The following is a 20,362-nucleotide window of genomic DNA, read 5'->3' as shown; positions in this document are numbered from 1 at the left end:
CAGCGCCTGCGGGCAAAGAGTAGAGCTCCTCCGGTCCAGCTTGAAGCCGGGGAGCGGGTTACCGGTGGGAACCCATCACAACCATCAAGAACATAGGTGCAGGACAGAGGGACATCACCGTCACCTACTGGGGAAAGCAAGTGCAGCCGTCCGTGGGAACCGTCTTTCCAGCCGTGTGTTTTACAGAGAACTGTGTCATCGTCTCAGGCTGAGTGAGTACCACAGTGCCGCAAGGCACAGCGCTGCCCCCGCGTCCCTGCGCCCACCAGGCCCTGCACCTCCCACCTCATCACTGGGCCCCGGGATCACCAACCCCTACCCACGGAGGGGAAACACAACAACTTGCTGCTTCACATCATCACTCCCGGGATCCCCACACCGAGCAGCGGTGGTGCTAACAAATCACCACAACCGTGGGTGGCGTCACGGACAATAGACTATATCCCAAAACCCCATCCCCTTTCACTCACGGGCGAGGAGCGCCGCTCGAGAACCCCCGGGATCCGGCCCACCGCTCGAGCCACCACTGAGCAGCAGCAGCCGGACCCGAGCAGAGGGGTGAGCGCAGTGCTGTCACCCTCCTCCCCGCCCGCGACACACACACGTGAGGAATAATGCGGCGCAATGATCGAGCCTGCATTAAAAAAGGGACAGACATGAAAAGAAAAATGCATAAATAAAAATTTTAAAAAATATAGTAAATATGACAAGCAGTTAGATATTAATGAAAACACAATAGTTGCACTTGTTAATGGAATCAGATCCTAGATTATTTTCCTGTCCAGCATTTACATATTTCTCATAAATAAAACACTTTGCCGGACACATACACATCGCTAAGAAAATTGTCCCTAAAAATAAAAAAAAAAAAAGTGTCTGTTAAAACTGAGAGAAATGCACATAGTATGAATACAACTTTCTGACAATGTGACGATCACCTGTAGGAGCAGCTGCAGGTATCCTCCCAGCTTCCTAACGCACTGCACCAGGCTGTCAGCTTGTCTGGAGCTCTCCCGCTTCTCAACCAAATTCTCCAACCAATGCTTGCTCAATACAACGAGCTGCTGAAATGCAGACGTCAGCCGTACGCTGTGTAACTGGGCCGCATGATTAACCAAGAACACTGGAAAGACAACAACAAACATAACTAGTATCCCACGCTCTCATGCATAGGGATACACAGAAAATCCTTACTTTTGTTAGAGGTTGAGATTTCAGCAATATTGTGATTTCTATTGCGCTATTCAGATTTTAATTTAAAAGTGTTATGACGGGCCCACAGGGTCTCTGGGAAGGGGGGGCGGCACTCGTCACCGGGCCGGTGTCGATTCGGGTTGTCACAGCGGCCTGGTCCGGTTCCGTGACCCCATCGGTGTTCATGAGCACCTACACTACATTCATTCTCTATAGGACAACAGATGATAGGCAAGTGCAGCACTCAGCTGGTCTCCCTATTAAAAACTAATTTAGCATAAGTACGCATGATCAACTACCATGCCAATTATATTGGACCCATCAGAACCCCTATTCTCTGAATCAGTTTGTGTCCCAGTAGTTGGACCACCAGCGATCAGGATATTGTCCCCTATGGATAGTGGATAACTTGCAAACTCTGTTCAACCCCTATAAAGGCACTGCATGTACTGTTACAGAATCTAGGGCTTAAAAGGTGTTGCCCACTACTCCTTAGTTTAAAAATGGGCACATTGTTATCCTTAAAAACACAATGGCATTCTGGACCCTGCTGCTCCTCCATATTCCTGCCAGTGTATCCGGACTGTCTTCCAGCACCACTTGCAGAGGGGAGATCATGTGACCAAGGAGCCGATCAGCAGCCGGTTACTGGCAGTCACATTCCTTCCAAGCTGGAAAAAAAGCTAGGGGAACTCTTTCTTCCAGCTCAGATGGAAGGTGACCATGACAGCTAATCAGTGCCATCTGACTGCCCACAGCCATCAAGTGATACCGCCTCAACCAGAAGAGGTACTAAGCTTCCAGTCGGAGACACCAACAGCAGAATGGAGGAGCAAGGTAAAATCTGGTAGAACACTTTCTTTTTGTTAAGACAACCATAGACCATTTTTAAAACTAATTAAAAGTGGACTACCCCCATTAATATTAGGTAATCCTAAATTCACGAGGCACCACATAAGCATCCAGGCTAGGAGCATTACAAAGCTGTACAGTTCTCCCTAGTAATACAGTCAAAAGTGACGCCTACAAAATTAAGATTTTCAGTATGCCCTGTAAAATCTCTTTCCAGTAGCCTTCATTGAGGGACACAGTAACCCTGGGAAGCCTGCTGCCCCCTAGAGGCTGAGACTATTACAATCAATTTGAAAATTGACTGCTCCCCTGCAAACTGTACCTCATCTGCCAGAATCACGCTCCTCGATTTAGTGAGAAACCAGTGAGAGAAGCAAAAAAGAAAGTAAAGTATGAAAAATACTCAGTTACATCCAGAGAGAAAACCAAAGCAAATGCACTCAGGACTGCGCAAAAAAGGGTGGGAGCTGTGTCCCCCATTGAAGGCTATGAGAAAGATTTTATGGTAGTAAAAATCTTAATTTCTTGTTCAGGTCATTGGATGATAAAGTAACTGTGTGAGGTCTTGAAGCTGTCCCTGGTATGGGAATAACAAATCTTAAACCGTTACCACCGAACATTCCTTGTTGCTCGCTCCAGCAGGTGCTTGACCCACCGCCACCTGCACTACTTTCCACCCAAGAGAAGGTATGTACAGATGACCAAGTCGCTGTCTTACAAAGCTATAGAGCCGAAGCCTGATGATTAACTGCCCAGGAAGCTCCCACCGCTCGAATAGAGAGAGAGTTCTAAAGCAGAAAGGCGGAATCTTGGCCCTTGAGCTACAAGCTTCAGTAATGGCTACTCTAATCTATTGACAACTGTTGCCTTAGAGGTAGCCAGTCCTCTAGGAGGGCCCTTCCAGTAGAGCTCGATCTTCTAAATGGTGTGGTGGTTGCTAAATGGCGCTCAACGGCCCTGATAACATCCAGCCCATGCAAGACCTTCTCACTAGGGTGGGCAGGTGCAGAGCGAAAAGGCAAAACTTTGCCCTCATTGAGGTGAAAAGCTGAAATCACCTGGGGGGAAAAAGGAGGGAACCAGCCACGACACTACCTTGTCCTGCCAAAGGATGAGCTAAGAAGCACGACAGGAGAAAGACCCTAATGCCAATACTCTATGGATGGAAGGGGGAGCCACAAGAAAAGGTTACCTTATAGGAAAAATGTAACGGGGAAATTTCCTTAATAGCCTCAAAAAATGGGGATTCTAAAAGTATTTAGAACAATATTAAGATCCCATGGATCCAGAGGCAGCTGGTATGATGGTCTAGCATGCACCACCCCCAGAAGAAATGTCAACCTGGGGCTTAGAAGCCAAGTACATCTAAAATAGAAAAGCCAAGGCAGAAAGCTGTCCCTTAAGAGAGCCAAGTGCCAACCCGGACTCCAGATCTGAGGAGATGCCTTCTGGGCTGGCTCAGATTCCAGATGGTCGACTGAAGAGCTGATCTATTCTCTTCCATGAGGAAAACAGACTCCTGAAATGTGTTGAATATCATCCCCAAAAATTGTAGTCACTGTACTGAGACTAGAAAGGAATTTGTTCTGTTTGCAATCCATTCGAAGAGTGCTGAGGAGTGCAGGACGATCCGAAGACTCTCCAGATTGCGTGAGGAAGGCGACGTGTCGAGAATACTGTATTGTACAAGTCAGGGATCATACATACTCTGGGTGCAGTAGCCAATCTAAAAGGAGAGGGCTACAAACTAACAACGTCTCTGATTAATCACAAAGCGAAGGAGCTGCTGATGTGCTGGAAAGATCGGCACATGAAGATAGGAATTCCTTGGGTTCCATAGAAGTGATCACCTTGCTAATTGATTCCATTCTGAAGTAACGCAGCTGGATCCATTTGTTTAGCTGCCTTAAGCCCAAAATAGGACACACAGAACCACCCTTCTTAGTTACCACAAACAGGTCTAAATAGAGCATTAGGAGCAATTACAAGAGTTCCCTCTCCTGAATATTTCAAAGAAGAAATGGCACATTTGGCTGCATAAAGGGAGGCAGAACATAGTACCTGCCAGCCTCAGCAATCTGATTCGCTCCTTCAGCCAGCTCCCCATCCTGAGATATGGTAGAGATACTTTGCCGTAACTATTTATTTCAGGCAGTAAATTACTTCGTTCACCCAAGTGGTGGCGAAATCTGGACACAAAACAAATCATTCTGGCTCATAAGTTGATATGGCCATGGCCTCTATATGTCTGTCAGTCGGGTCTCTTTGCGATGCTACCTCAAAAAGAGGTAGGGTGGGAGACCTGGACAGATGAAAGAAAGGCATATTTACCACAGGCGGACTGAAACAAGATGCAACCCACTCTGCAGTGAAAGGGTGCAACATCTCCATACGACCACGTCGCTAAAAATGTTTGTCAGGGTGCTCCCATGCCTTATACAGAGCTCCTACAAACTCCTAGTTTGAAAAGGATCTGGCCATACATTTACATTTTCTATAGAACTCCACCTGCAAGGAACGAAATGGGTGTACAGCTATAACACCCAAAGATGAATAAACAGCCGCCACCAGACTCTCTACCATCTCCCTTACTTTATCACCGGAAAGGGGTCTACGACAGACATCAAGCTCGAACTAGGCTCTGACAGCTGTGGGAAATGGAAATCCTGAGAGAGGGATACTGATTATGCCCACCTCCTCTGGGAGGCAGGAGGAGACCCTGATGAAGAAAACCGAGGCCATTTGGATCACAGACATGATCAGCCATTCTGGTGAGGAGTAGCTAGTGGGTCAGACTAGGGCGGCAGAACGGAGGAGGATGACACGGACATACTCAGCAGTCCAAAAGGTCTTCACCCATCTGTGGCTCCAGAGAAGTGGTTAGCTGTCTACAAAGTGTAGGCACATGTACAACATCATGATGCCTTATTGCCACTATCATTACAAAACTGATAATTAGATTTATTCAATTTTTGATGGATATTTATGTGTGGCTCCTGTGTATTTCCCTAACCTCTGAACCTCTCTACAATGAACCAGTTTTGATGCAGAATGGTGTTTAGAGAATGGTTTGTGGTGGTTGATGGATCTGGTTATAGTTCTGTAGGTAATGAACCCATTAATATTGATGCCTTATCAATATCAGATAGAATGGTGTCCAACTGAGCACCAACATTAAAGGGAACCTGTCACCAGATTTGGCCCCTATAAGCTGTGGACACCACTAGTGAGCCCTTATATATAACATTCTAAAATGCTGTATATAAAAGAGCCCAGGCTGCGCTGTATAACAAAAACACTTTTATAATACTCACCTAGGGGTGGTCCGGAGTGATGAGCGTCAGTGCTCTCAGTCCGGTGGCTTCTCCATCTTCTGCAATCTCTGTCCTCCTGCCTAGCCCTGTACATGATGTGTCTACGTCAACCACACAGGCCGGTACTGCGGTCCTGTGCAGGCGCACTTTGATTTGCCCTGCTGAGAGCAGAGCAAAGTACATTTGTGCGCATGTGCAAGAAAAGGTCAAAGACCGCCTGCACATGCACACTACACAGTACTTTGATCTGACTCCAACCAGGCAGATCAAAGTGCGCATGCGCAGAAGTGCAATGGAGGCCTCACTGTGAATGATGCAGGACACGTCATGCACAGAGCTGGGCAGGAGGACGGCGATCGCAAGAGATGGAAAAGGCACAGAACCGAGCGCAGCGACAACGATTGGACCGATCAACCCTCTAGGTCAGTATTATAAAAGTGCTTTTCACGTTATACAGCATTTTAGAATACTGTATATAAGGGCTCACTGGTGGTAACCATAGGTTATAGGGGCCAAATCTGGTAACAGGTTCCCTTTAATCAGTAAATTGCAGGGGTCACGGAGCATTGGCTATTTATTTACCAGACACAGCACTATACATTTTGGCTGTGTCTAGTACAGAAAGGTGACACATAATATGGTTGCCATTAAGAGACTGTCACACCTTTCTCCATTACTAAACACCTAAATACGCCTAGATATGCACAAATACATTATCTGATCCCAGAGGAAGTTTCTCTTGAGTGCTCCCTTCTTTTTTATTTTAATTTTTTACAAAAAAATCCTTAGGATAAGCCTTGTGTAATCTTGGAGGACTTCCCGGAGAGATCTGTACATACTACAGAAGACTCGCATTGTCTTTAAAAAGGAATCTATAATTTCATACAATCTTGTGTATGATATAGAGGGTGCCATGTGCTGCGGATAGGTGGAGGTGTGTGTTCCAAGAACCTCAACGATGGGTCTAAACACCACTATGAAGTGCGCAGCTCCTGTGTGTACAAGATGAAAAGTAAATCTAAGGGTTTGTACAATGCTCTGTGAGAGTGATTTAGATCCATAGACTTGCCATGGAGTCCGTACAGTGCTCATACAGGAGGTACGCACTTCAGATTGGTTTCATTGATCAGCGTCGGTCATAGGACCTTGATCACCACTAATCAGCAATAAATAGCCCCTAAAACATATAAAAAGGAGTTTTAGATGATAGCTACCATGATTTTACAGGCACAGTAATTTTGACTAAACTGCAGGATCAGACACAACAGCCTGAATGTTGCTGGCCTTCATCATGGAGTCCTGGATGTGGGACGCTCAACAATCAGACAATGAAGTGCTCAATGTTTGTTCATTGGGGGATAGAGGGGAAAGAAAAAGTTTGGAAATGATCCTGAATTAATAACAACAATAAAGTTAATACAAAGTCTAGTAGAAGATGGTTTTTTACTCACAGGCATCTGTGCTGTCATCATCCTGCTGTTCATAAGCCCCAGACAAAGCATGGACTCCAGAGCTCACAGAGCGCAGGCAGCAGAGCACACTGTCCGCTATGTTACTCTCATCTGCATGACCGTGACTCAGGGAATCCAGTGCAGATCCAATAAGATCCTTACAGATTCCAGGAAGATGGGAATCTGTGGGGTTTGAGCAGACACTGCTGGACTTACTCAAGAAACTGCTGGATTTGTTCATTAATCCTGTGGACAAAGTATAAAATGATGCTACATTACAGCTGAAATAGGAACAAAAATCACTCATTACAGCATAACGACCTAAACACCAACCTGATGAGTGTCCAGACTGTAAGCTCTGGATTGGGTGGACTCGTATCTCATACAGACATCCAGAGATCCTCTTGTTCTTCATCAGACTTTTGCTCCTTTAAAAAAAAAAACTCCAAACAATTAAATCAATGCTGATCTAGAAGTCCATATTCAATCAATGAAGTTTCCACTGTGCTCTTCAGTGTTGAGAGCTTGCTCTCCCCCTTTTCTAGAGTATTTAATAGGGTTACACGCCCATAAAGCTTGATATACAAGACTCTTAAAGGGAACCTGTCACCACTTTTTTGGCCTATAAGCTGCGGCCACCACCACCAGGCTCTTATATACAGCATTCTAATATGCTGTATATAAGAGCCCAGGATGGGGGTATAACATAAAAAACTCTTTAGAATACTTACCTAACAGTCGCTGCGGTGGGCCTAATGGGCGTCTCCGTTGTCCGGTGCCGGCACCTCCTCTTTCGCCCATCTTCGTCCTCTTTCTGAAGCCTGGGTGCATGACGCGGCTACGTCATACACACTCGCCGTTCCTGCTCAGGCGCACTACAATACTTTGATCTGCCCTGCTCAGGACCTGAATGCCGGCGAGTGTGGATGATGTCGGACCTGTCATGCACCGTGGCTAGAGAAGAATGAGAATAAAGATGGCCAAAAGAGGTGGCGCCGGCGCCAGACAATGGAGACGCTTATTAGGCCCACCGCGCCACCGTTAGGTAAGTATTATAAATTGGTCTTTATGTTGTACCCCCGGCCTGGGCTTTTATATACAGCATGTTTGAATGCTGTATATAAGAGCCTGGTGGTGGTGGCCGCAGCTTATAGGCAGAAAAAGTGGTGACAGGTTCCCTTTAAAGAATTATTATATTATTTCCACATTGCATATTTGATCTGCATTTTTGGGTGCCTAAAATTTTTAATTTTTAATCAGTGTGCATACAGTGCATTTTTTAAATGCGTTTTTAAGTTCAGTTTTGTTACAAAACTACAAGCAAATCCTGATGCCAGCAGAGTCAATGAGATTCCTGAAGTGTAGTGCACTCGTTGAGATTTTCTCCTTGAAGATTTGGTGGAGAAAATAGTCTGCAGCCTGTCAATTCTTTCAGCCTTTTTGCCTGCGTTTTTCACCCGTTGAAGTCAATTGAAAAACGCAGCAAAAACGCATGTTTTTTTGTGCTGTGTTTTTCCTGCCAAGAGATGTAGCAATTTCTGCAACCAAATACTTAACGCGTGCACATTCTCTTAGGCTGGTTTCACACTACGTCTTTTTAACATCCGTTGAAAACGTTATTTTAGCGGAAGTACGGATCCAGTGCAAATGCGTTTTCATTTCAATGCATTTGCAATGGACTCGCGTTAACATCCGTTCACCTGCGTTTGCGTGCGTTATAGTGCGGATCCGGTGACTTGCAGTTTTTTAACATGTTTCAAAAACGCTACTTGTAGCGTTTTTGAGCTGCGTCAAAATACTGCAAGTCATCGGATCCTGACTAAACAGCACGCGAACGCAGGTGAACGCTGGCATGCTGATAGACAGGATCCTGCTTTTGTACTGAGCATGCCCAGAAAGTACTGAGCATGCCCAGAACCAGTCTCGCGTGATCTGTCTCTCTCCTCCTCCCTCCCTCACCCTCTCTCTCTCTATCTCTGTCTTTCCCCCTTCCTCTCCTGTCTCTCTCTCCCCTGCCTGAGAGCTGCGGACACTCGTAACCAAGGTAAATATCGCGTAACCACTTCTCTTAGTTACCCGATGTTTACGTTGGTTACGTGTGCAGGAAGCCCTGCTCCTAGCAGCTGCAGACACTCGTAACCAAGATAAATATCGGGTATCCAAGGCCGATGTTTACCTTGGTTACCAGTGTCTTCAGCTGTCAGAATCCGGCTCCCAGTCTAGTTTCCCTCACTCCCGATCACATGATTCCAATGCCCGCCCCTAAACATCCAGTGCAGGATCCTGCAAAATAACAGATGCGTTTGCATACGTTATTTGCTGTAAAAGCAGGATCCGTATTTCCGCTAAAATAACATTTTCAACGGATGTTAAAAAGACGTAGTGTGAAACCAGCCTTAGTCTACCATCATATTGTACTTACCTGCGCCTTGAGAAATTTGACACTGATGATTTTGATAAGTCTGGCTCCCATTCATCTCCTGGATCATAAAATAGGTCATCATCCTTTGAATTGCCATTACTCTGAAATTAGAAATCAAAGCTATTTAGCATTAAAAGGGAAACTCTTACCTTCAAAATCTGCTGTTACCTGCAGATCTAGTGCTGATATGAAGGTAAATCGCGTTTTAACCATAACTTGCTGTGCTACTGAAATCCCAGCTACAGGGAGAAAATTGACGTTCTATCCTCCCTGTGGCTGCTCATATCTAGTCATTGAGCAGCACATGCTGTAACAATCAGCGCACAATACACAGTGAATGCGGCTGTAATCGCTCCCTTCGACCATGACAATCAGCCTGCTCTGCACACACACTGCTCAGCAGGATGTCAATCAATATGTGAGAGTAATAACAGCACGACCACTGCATAGTGAGAGGTGACTGTTACAGCCCCGATAACAAAACAAGCAGCTACAGGGAAGATTTAACTTCAATTTTCCGACCAAAGCCATGATAACTTTAACAGAGCAAAACATGGTTAATACGCCATGCAAGTAATGTTTTGTGGAGGAGACGGGTTCCCTTTAGGGACAATGATAAAAGTAAAGCATTCAGTGACAAACATGAAGCCTACTAAAGCTCTGACCGAACCCAAATTTAATTTCTAAAAAAGTGCTAGCCTGTTGTAATGACCCCCCTTGCTCTTATTATTAGTCTTCAGGTCTCCTATAAAATTATTTGTAAAAAATGTATGTAATGGTCATATACACTCAAATGCATTTATGGACTAGTTAAAAAGTAAAATTATCACTGATTAAATCCTCTCATATGAGGGCCGTCAGTCACCTCGTACAACTCCTTCATTGCCGCCAACTTGTACTCAAATTTCTCCAGACTCCAGAATGTTACAATGCCTAACTTGAGATTTCTAACCAGGATCTGTTCAGAGCTTCCAGGTTGGTTTTCTTTATCCTTATCGGATATATGATGCCTAGAAAATAATAAATATTTATTGGGAAAAATTACAAAGATTAAAATTAAAGTCCAGAAAACTAAATAGTTTAGGAGTTAAGAGGAGCTTCCACAATATTTCTTATTTTAGACTGTGTATCACACTGAAAAGAGAGACAGAGGGCTAATTAACATGGGGTGTTTTTTTTTGGGGGGGGGTAGTTTGTGGTTTGTTTTTTTTAGTTTTCAGGGTTTTTTTCTCTTCACTGGATTTTTGCAGAAATGGGCTTTTGAAGTTTAGAAACTCCAATATTTAAATTTTGCCTTCAACTAATGAGGCGTTAAAAAGATTCTCCTCTGGAGGGGTTTACTTTTTCTACTGCATAATGCTGCCCAATGATAAGAAGGCAGCGCCAGGGGATGAATAACAGGAAACACCCCCAATGGATTTCAGGTTCAGTGTGATCTGGTGAAGCTTGATGTGTCATCATTCCTGTCATTACAGGGTCACCAGAGGAGCAGTGAATAAGAAAATTGATGGTATGACTGTTACCTGTAAAGCACTGGATGTAACAAACGCTGCTCCTCTCCTAGCTCTGCAAATCAAAAAAGGTCAGTGGAGCCTCTGTTAGAAGTTTCGACACAGAAAATAACCAGATATCCCTCCGGGAAGGACCTAGCCAAGTGGTTGCCCTTTTTGGGAGACCACCATAACCATCATATCAAGTGGCCCTTTTTTTAGTCAATATCCAACTCTTTGACAAGTTTAAAGATATGACAAGGGAAATATCAAGGCCAGGTATCCATCCACAGACAGCTGTTTCGGGGTATTGCCCACTCATCAGTGTGGAGTAGGATTCTGGCTAGGTGGGAGCAATGCCTAGTAGACCAGCAAGACAAAACAATCACTGATCTCGGGGAGACCAGCCAGAGAAAACACTGCCGGCAGCCAGCAAAGGCACTCAACACAGTGAAATCCTAGGTGCATTGCCCCCTGGGAAGTATGCAAATCAAAAAAGGTCCGTGGAGCCTCTGTTAGGAGTCTCGACACAGAAAATATCCAGATATCCCTCCAGGAAGGAACTAGTCAAAGAGTGGCTCGAGACCACCATATTAAGTGGCTCTTTTAGTCAATATCCAACTCCTACTCTAAAGCAGATGGGAGTGAAGAGTTCTCAGCGTAATCAAGTGAGACACATCAAGTATCACCGGATGACACTGAAAAAGCCCATTCTGCAATTTTCTGGAGAGGTTTGCTCCTCCCTGTACAACACTGCTTTCTTATGATTGGTCAGTTATGAAGAGGGAATAAGTAAACGCCGACAAAAGAATCTCTGTTAACGCCTTCTTGGCTGAAGGGGAAATGTTTAAATTGGACACCGTAAACTTGAAATGCCTAGGTCTACACAATGCAGTGTAGAAAAAAAAAGTTTTAATCAGCTCTTCTGCTTCCCTTTACCGATATATGCAGTTTAAAATAATTAAAAAAGAATATATTGTGAAAGGTCCGCTTTGTAAAGTTGAAAAAAAAATAGATGTTCAAGTCCAACCTAATTGTACCAGGTTGATTCAATGTAAGACAAAGGCCATATGAGGCTGCTGCCAGTTACCATACTTCATATAAAGGAGAGAAGAAAAAAAAATCAATACGGATCATGAATATGGCAGAACAGATTCCTATAAAATAAAAAAAAAAATGAGGTGTAGAAGTCGAGGTCGAGAAAGAGGAGAGAGGAGAGAGAGGGGAGAAAAAAAAAAATTGCCGAATCCGGATCGTGCACCCGGAATCCCGCGTCTGGGTCGGACTCGGATCTGCCGCTCAAACCGCGCGGATCCGGATCTTGCCGGTCCGGGTCCGCTCAACACTACCTCTAAGTATTCAGAGGAATCGCGTCCATGCACGTTCCGGTTTCCCTGATTTGTTTGAAGCCATTTGATGCCACCTCTGATGAGAGGACTGTCATTTTCATATAGCAAGCAACAGATGATCCATGTAATATGCACCTACCTACTAAATATCGTGTTCTTCTTGAGTCTTGCGCTGATTGTGTTCGCTTCTTGAATCATCACAGAAACTTTTAAAGTGTTCCAAGTAGGCTGAACTAGAGGAGCAAATGATACACTTATAACTGTAGAGAATGAAAACACAGTGTAATCAAAAGAAAAATAAATCATAGCAGAGGAAAAACACATTTTCAGCTCACTGAGGCGAGGTGATAGTTGCTGCTTATAAAAGTCTATGGTGAGAGGAGGATGGAGGAGCTAGAGGTGGACAGGAACAGATATTCTGCTGCAAGTTCACCTGAAATGACATTAACACTTTAAAATTAAAATTCATGTTTTGTTTTTTTAACTTTTCTTTCTTTTTCTACTGAAGAATTTTGCACCATTCACCAAAATAGGCACCACACAATGTTTGATGAATTAGCGCAAATTCAAAAAGTAGCGGATTTTCTTGCTTTAAAACACCACATTAGAGTAAAGAGTTACACAATCCTTTCAATAAAACTTGAATGTTGCACATTTGTCTTCAACTGCACTAAAAATAAATTAAAAACGGATTTTTGTGTACTCACCGTAAAATTGTTTCCTCTTAGCCATTATTGGGGGACACAGGACCATGGGTGTTATGCTGCCTATCCATAGGAGGACACTAAGTAGATGCAAAAGCATAGCTCCTCCTCTGCAGTATACACCCCCTGGCCGGGCCAGGCAACCTCAGTTTTAGTACACAAGCAGTAGGAGAAAAAAAACAGTAAAAACTTCTCAACAGAGGAACATGAGAAAAGAAGACACATAACCAAATAAGGTACTGAGAGAACCAAGGCCCAACAGGGCAACAGGGTGGGTGCTGTGTCCCCCAATGATGGCTAAGAGAAAACGATTTTATGGTGAGTACACAAAAATCCGTTTTTCTCTGACGCCTCATTGGGGGACACAAGACCATGGGACGTCCTAAAGCAGTCCATGGGTGGGAAACATAAAAGAAGACAACACAACCCAAGGACTAGGAACCAGTCCCAGACAGCCTGGAGCGCCTACTGAGAGAGGTGCTCTACTGCCGTTTGCAGAATTTTCCTACCCAGATTTGCCTCAGTTGAAACCTGGGTATGGACTCTGTAATGCTTTGAAAACGTATGTAGGCTAGACCAGGTCGCAGCCTTACACACCTGTTCCACTGAAGCCTGATGCCCAATGGCCCACGAAGCGCCAACTGCTCGCGTGGAATGAGCCCGCAGCCCACTAGGAATGGGCTTGAGTTGCAAGCGGTAGACTTCCTGGATCGCAGAGCGAATCCAGCGAGCCAGAGTCGCCTTTGAAGCTGCCTGTCCCTTCTTAGGCCCCTCAGGAATGACAAACAAAGAGTCAGTTTTCCTAAAGGGGGCTGTCCTGGATATGTAATATCTGAAAGCTCTGACGAGGTCTAACGAATGCAGAGACCTTTTCACCCTATGAACTGGGTGTGGACAAAAGGAAGGCAGAACAATGTCCTCGTTCAAATGAAACGGGGTAAGAACCTTTGGAAGGAAATCCGGAAGGGGGCGCAGAACCACCTTGTCCTGGTGAAAGATCAGAAAAGGCTCGCGGCAAGAGAGTGCTGCTAGCTCCGAAACCCGTCTGATGGACGTAATTGCCACCAGGAATATTACCTTCCAGAACAGAAGAGCAAGGGAGGATTCCTTGAGGGGTTCAAAGGGAGACCTCTGGAGACCATCCAGAACGAGGTTGAGGTCCCATGGGTCCAGCGGCCGTTTGTACGGGGAAACGCCCTGGAGGAAGGTCTTGACTTGCAGTTTTTGAGCCAGGCGGCATTGGTAGAAGATTGAGAGCGCCGAGACCTGCCCTTTAAGGGAACTGAGAGCCAACCCCGCTTGCAAGCCAGACTGTAGAAAGTCGAGAATTCTGGGGATGGCCAGAGGCATAGGCTGGACGTTAGTTTCCCTGCACCATGAAACCTTTGCATTCAAATTTATACCTCAAATTCAAAATGAAGGGAGGAACCCAATTATCAAAAAAACCATAAAGAAATTCCTATATTAAAAATATCAATTTTTATTAGTCATTTTCTAAAAAACTGTCAGTGCAGTCAAAAGAGGAATAGCCACTTAAAAGTGGTTGGGCGGGTGAAAAGGAGACACGTGCGCCAGATGTCGATATTGAGGATATAGGCAGGGGAGGGGGGGCCTATCCTAGCCCTATGAATTTCCCCTACCTACCAGCGGAGGGTAAACACCCTAACACTCGGTGCCCCCGCTCCTCGGCGGCTGTCCCTTACTGTCCCTCCAACCATAAAACCACCATCACCAAATAGTGTACGTGAAAAAACAGTGCAGGTCGAAAAAACCTAAAAAAGTCTGGTATGCAGTTTTGTTAATACATATGAAATCAAATAGTTCCCCAATCAGGGTGAACCATAATCACAATAGTTCCCTTAAGGATGACCAAAAGGTACTCTCATTCCAGAGGACACAAGCCTAAATAGTCTGGGTAACCACTCTATATTGTTAATACATGTCAGGTCAACATACATATGTAATCAAGTAGTTCCCCTAAGAGGGTGAACCATAATCACAATAATTCCCTTGGGGATGATCAGAAGGTACTCTCATCCCAGAGGACACAAGCCTAAATAGTCAGGGTAACCACTCTCTATTGTAAATACATATCAGGTCAAGTAGTTTCCCTCTCAGGGTAAACCCAAATTGCACGAATTTCCTTCAGGATAAACAGGCTGTACTTCCATCCTACAGGACACAGGTGCAATTTGGGTTTACCTCCTGTGGCGTCAGAAATGAGCTTGTCCAGACGTTCGCCAAACAATCGGTCTGGAAAAAAGGGAAGGCCCGTGAGAGACTTCTTGGAGGCAGAGTCCGATCGCCATTGTCGGAGCCAGAGAGCTCTACGGATGGCTATGGTATTTGAGGCGGCAAACGCTGCGCAGGTAGCAGCGTCCATGGAGGCCTGCATGAGGTACTCCGCCGCAGCGGCAATTTTGAGCTGTTACCTCTGTGAAGGTATGAGTGAACTGGGATTCCTCAAGCGAAGTGTTAAGGGATTCTTATCAGACCGAAATCGCCTTTGCGACCCACACAGAGGCAAGGGAGGGCGAGAGGGAGGAACCCGCAGCCTCAAAAGCAGAGCGGGCGAGGTGCTCCACCTGTCTGTCTGTCGGGTCCTTGAAGGAGGAACCATCGGGTAAAGACAGGAGCGTCTTTGTGGTAAGGCAGGAGACCGGGGGGGGGGGGGGGGACCGAGGGCGGATTGGCCCAGCCCTTAGGGGCAGGTGAGGCAAAAGGGTACCGGGATTCCATGAGTTTTCGGTTACCGAAGCGCCTGTCAGGCTTCTACCTTTGCTTTGTGAGGATATCCTGAAACTCTGGGTGATCAGCGAAAACCTTTTGGGGTTTCCTTGCCCTCTTAAAGGAGACCGCATGGTCAGTGGTAGTGGATGGGGGATCCTCCACATGCAGAGTTTGGTTGATTGCTGCTATAAGGGAGTCTATTGCAGTTTGATCATCTGGGGGTGATGAAACCAAGGAATCCTCCTGGTACAAACAGCATTCTCCCTCCTCCAGCTCTTCAGAAGCCGTGGAGTGTGTGGGAGAGCCTGCCCTGTGTGCTCCTGAGGGAGAGCCCGCTGGAGACACCCGGCCGTGTGCTCTTTTCCTGATCCCTGCAACCGGTGAAGCATGTGCCCGGATTACCTCAGAAGGATCCTCCATAGGGGTATCCTCAGGCTGTGTGCCATCCAGGAACCCAGAAGGGTGTGGAGGACGACATTGCATAGCCAGCACCAGGTTCTGTGACAGTTTTTCCTTGGATTGGGACAGAAACTGTGCCCATTCCGGTGGGCTGGGAGCCCTAGGCTCTGGGCTGACTGTTGCGGCGGTGGTGGCAGGGGGGTCTTGGGGGGCTATAGGGGCACAGGACTCACAGAGAGAAGAGGTGTGTTTACGTGGTAGCTCAGCGTGGCAGGCAGTGCAGGCTGAATAATAGACTATGTGGGCCTTAGTACTCTTAGTGCCCTTAGAATTCTGCATGTTCCTAATAGGAGTATGCCAGGAGGGGGAGCAATGCTCAGCAGGGCTACAAGTGAAGCAAGCACCTCACCAGAATCAGCCGATGGCCCTGTCCTCAGGAAGGAGTAAGCTCTGTGGAGATCTTCCCATGCTTTCCTGGGGGGGCGGAGCTTATTGCGGCCACAGGGGGTGGGGCTTAGCGCTAAAAGAGCGCGAAGAAGTAGTCAGTGTGGCCCCCCCCCTGCTGTGGGTAGTGAAAAACGTCGGGAAGGGAGCTTCTGACAGTTTTCCTCCCTCTCCCTCCAGTCAGCACACAGCTTGTCACTGGTGGTTATCTCTGCCAGCTTTTCTGCTAGAGCAAATAAACAGAGCAAATAAACAGAGCAAATAAACAGCGTGAGTCTCTGAGCTCTGGACCCTCCTCCCCCTGCCACCGGTAAATTATCTGTGCAGGACTTTCTGCAAACAGCGAGGGACTTCCCCTCCTCCTCCAGCTAGCAAGCTAGAGAAAAGTTAACACTGTGTGTTCAGGATCCCTGGGGCTCTCCTCCTTGCAATCAGCAAGGGACTTTCTCATAATAAATACTGTAAATTCAACAGTCCTGGGAGCGTTCCCTGCACCGTCTTTTCTCCCTTTGTCTGGGAAACCAGTCAGGGGGGATCTCACCTTAAACACTGCTTCAGTCCAGGCAGTGAAAATAGCAGAGTCAGCTTGCTGTGTCCGGTCACACAGGTGCCATACTCATCTCAGAGCCTGCAAAGAGGGGCTGAGGAATTGTGCCTCTGCCCTGGGCTTTGGAAAATCGGTGTCTGTGGAACCCGTCATCCAGCCCAGGATCCAGCGTCGCAGGAGGGGGTACGTGGAGGAGACACTCCACGTTCCCGCCCTTTGATGGTAGTGGGAGATCGGTCCCAAAAGGAAACTGTCGCCCTCAAAAATAACAAACCTTGAAAGGAAGTGCCTCCTACAGACACTAAGCTAAAACTGAGGCTGCCTGGCCCGGCCAGGGGGTATATACTGCAGAGGAGGAGCTATGCTTTTGCATCTACTTAGTGTCCTCCTATGGATAGGCAGCATAACACCCATTGTCCTGTGTCCCCCAATGAGGCGTCAGAGAAAGTCAGATTTTGTGCTTAAGTACAACGCTAATGATTTTTCAAAATGTTGGAAGATTCTTGCAAATAAGACAAAACGCCTGGATAAGAAAAACTACACCTATAATGCAACAAGGGGTAGAGAGGCAAACAACACTGAGCAAACTCGATCAGTTACATAACATAAATGAGGGCTGGGCAAAGTGTGGGCAATGGGCCACACCCGGCCCTCTGGCTGCTCCAGTCTGACCTGCGGACCGAGACAGCCAAAGGGTTCAAAACAGTGGGCCGCACCGCCGCTGCTGCCCGACGCCCTACGTTTCTACGTCACAGCTATCTGCAGGTTGCGGATAGCGATGAACACAATGGTGGAAGAGGAACTGACGGCCCCTCCCTCCACCAGAGTGTGAAACAGCTGTGTGGAGGGTCAGTGCAGCAGAGTGGCAGGGGAACTGGAGAGAGGAGAGTATGTGATTTTTTTTTTTCATATGTATATAAGCGCAAACTGTATACAGGAGGCTATATGAGGGCTCATAATGTATATGTGACACCCCAGTGGTCATAGGAGCCGCAGTGGCGTTTCTCACTGAAGGGCATTGCTATGCCTGGAAGCAGCAGGAAGATGTCAGGTATAAGCAAACACTCAACACTTCCTAATCCAGGCCAGAAGGGGGAGCTCAAGTCCTGTTTGGGGCGAGCTTCCCTGTGCATTCTGGGCTGAGGAGGGGTTAGAGAGAGGAAAAGGAAGAGGAGCCTCAGAACTCGAGTAGCAGTAAAAGAACGGTCGCTGTTAGAGAGCTGTCTGCAAGCTTTCCAGGACCGAGCGTTGAATCAGGACACCGGGGTCCTCGACTGTCAGGTGCTAACGGCCCAGCAGTAAACCCGAAGGGAAGGAGATTCCCTATCGCCTGGACCATCAGAGACTCCCAAGGCGAAGTAGCACAATAGAGCCCGGGGCCGCAGAAATACAAGCGGGCCCTACATCTGGCTCGCGCTGTCCTCCACAAGTGACAAAGCAAATCACATATAGGGAGAGGGACGCTGTGCTGCTGCAGGCAACAGCGACCCACATTCAGAGCGCATTAAGGAAGGCCTCCAACATACCTGGCAAAGAAGAGATTCATCACTGCTTCTCGGCTGACCGGCCCACTGTAACCTGGGACCATAACATCTGATTAACCAAGAAATATTTTACCTAAAAAATCATTTTTATTCACAAATATGCCACAAACAAGGTACACATGTTAAAATAAATTAAAATATGGTGAGAAGGAAAGGTGGGAAACACAAACCCTTGCTCTTCACCCTTCCTATCATACAGGGGTCGGCGTCCTAAGCTTTAATGACGCCCCTGTTCCTCGTCGGCTGAGGTCCTATAATAGCCCTCCACTCACACTAAGAACCGTGTGCCCTAATTCAAAGTGGGTAAAGTGAGACACCCAAGGTAAGGCCCATATAGACAGTGTGTGACATTAATTAAGTCCAGATACTAATTTACTGTCAAACAATGTCATAAATATACTATGGGGGAGTTATTTACTCAGTCGACTGTCAGTCTAAAGTATCAAGTCATGAAACTGCTGTTGCATATGTCCAGGATGCACCCTACGCGTTTCGCCCTCTTATCAAAACAATAGGGCTCATCAGGGGTATAGAACAAAAGATCCTTGACAATTGAATCACAGCATCAACCTAGAACAAAACATAAATATAATAATCAAAAAACACTGTTATCACCTTCAGAGTAAATGATTGTGTCCATAATGCAATATAGGTAAAAAATATAGGGAAAAGACAAGGATAGTACTGACCGGTAATAAGTTGAACCAGAACAATCTTATATCCTGTTAATAACTTGTCCTCCAAATTTGCAGACCAGGAAAACGCATCTAACAGTACAAAACATACTTAATATATGAGTGTAGGTACAAATATAAATATACAAATATACGCACATGAAGGGTGTCTAGTAACTACATCCATCCTGCACACAACAGGGTAAGAAACTTATGGACAAATATATATACCTGTAGAAGTAGTCCCGGGTTATGGACTTGTCCCTCAACCAAATATGGGATATCCCGGGATTCATTCACACCCATATAAGAATGTGCAAATCTGTGAGAGATCAAATTAGGGCAAACAGATCAAATCCCCTCTCTCTATTTCGAAACTGTGAATCATCCACATAAATCTATAATTAAGTCCATACACTTAATGAGGACGTTTCAAGAAAGGAAGGACCGCCTCCTTCAGCTATCCCTGTCTATTTCACAGGACATAAGAAATGTACGTATATGTCTATGGAAATAATACCCAAATAATACCTGATCCGGTTAGGGAGATAGGTCAGCAATATTAGAAAGTCCTCCTATAGTAAAGGCTCAATCTCCCAAATGATGGTACAAATGTCCTCCAGAGGGACAATCTTCCCTCACAACGATCCAGTTCCCGGTCTAGGCGGCACCTCTACTAGTGCCTAAATAAAGAAAGGGGTATAGCCAGTTCAATCCCAATAATGAAAGATCAACCCAGGGCATACCAGTCACATCCCCTCTGTCTGTTTCACCGGAGTAAGTACCCCAAAAACTCCATACATAAGTCCATACGCCCAATAAGGGCATTTCATAGATAATCAATCCAGCTATATCTGCCTAGTTCACAAAACATAACATAAATAATGTACGTATTTTTTACAAAAACAAAACCCAGACAGTACCTGGTGTGGTTAGAAAAAGATGTCAGCACTCTTAGAAATTCATCCCGCAATCAGGGTTCACTCTCCTATATGATGGTACTCAGGAAAGCCCGTATTCCCTTTAAAAACATATATGCACACATAAACAAAATAGACAAAAAATACGCCCCAACCGGGCTATGGGAACCTTAATAGGTGCCACACAAACCTCAGGACTTAATCCCATTCTACAAATACCACCAATAATACATATCATGGATGACAATACAAAGAAATTTGTTTACGACAAGGCAATTACCTGGAGGAGCAGTGTCACCTGGGCAGCGATGTGTGTCCAGTACGGGTG

The 20,362-nt window shown here is 45.9% G+C and overlaps 1 protein-coding gene across 1 annotated transcript in view; it reads right to left on the bottom strand.

The window, feature by feature from the left end:
* Positions 1-20,362, bottom strand: part of KIF14 (kinesin family member 14) — a 185,857-nt gene that overhangs the window by 32,018 nt on the left and 133,477 nt on the right. The window contains exons 20-25 of the mRNA XM_075320953.1: positions 12,212-12,305; positions 10,099-10,243; positions 9,234-9,334; positions 7,145-7,239; positions 6,812-7,057; positions 939-1,123 (exon numbers count right to left, since the gene is read on the bottom strand). Coding sequence (XP_075177068.1) covers positions 939-1,123; positions 6,812-7,057; positions 7,145-7,239; positions 9,234-9,334; positions 10,099-10,243; positions 12,212-12,305 — 866 coding nt within the window. The remainder of the gene's footprint in view (positions 1-938; positions 1,124-6,811; positions 7,058-7,144; positions 7,240-9,233; positions 9,335-10,098; positions 10,244-12,211; positions 12,306-20,362) is intronic.

Source organism: Anomaloglossus baeobatrachus, chromosome 8 (genome assembly GCF_048569485.1).
Source record: "Anomaloglossus baeobatrachus isolate aAnoBae1 chromosome 8, aAnoBae1.hap1, whole genome shotgun sequence".
Taxonomy (NCBI): domain Eukaryota; kingdom Metazoa; phylum Chordata; class Amphibia; order Anura; family Aromobatidae; genus Anomaloglossus; species Anomaloglossus baeobatrachus.
The sequence above is the reverse complement of the archived record's forward strand: the minus strand, read 5'-3'. Positions and strand labels throughout refer to the sequence as shown.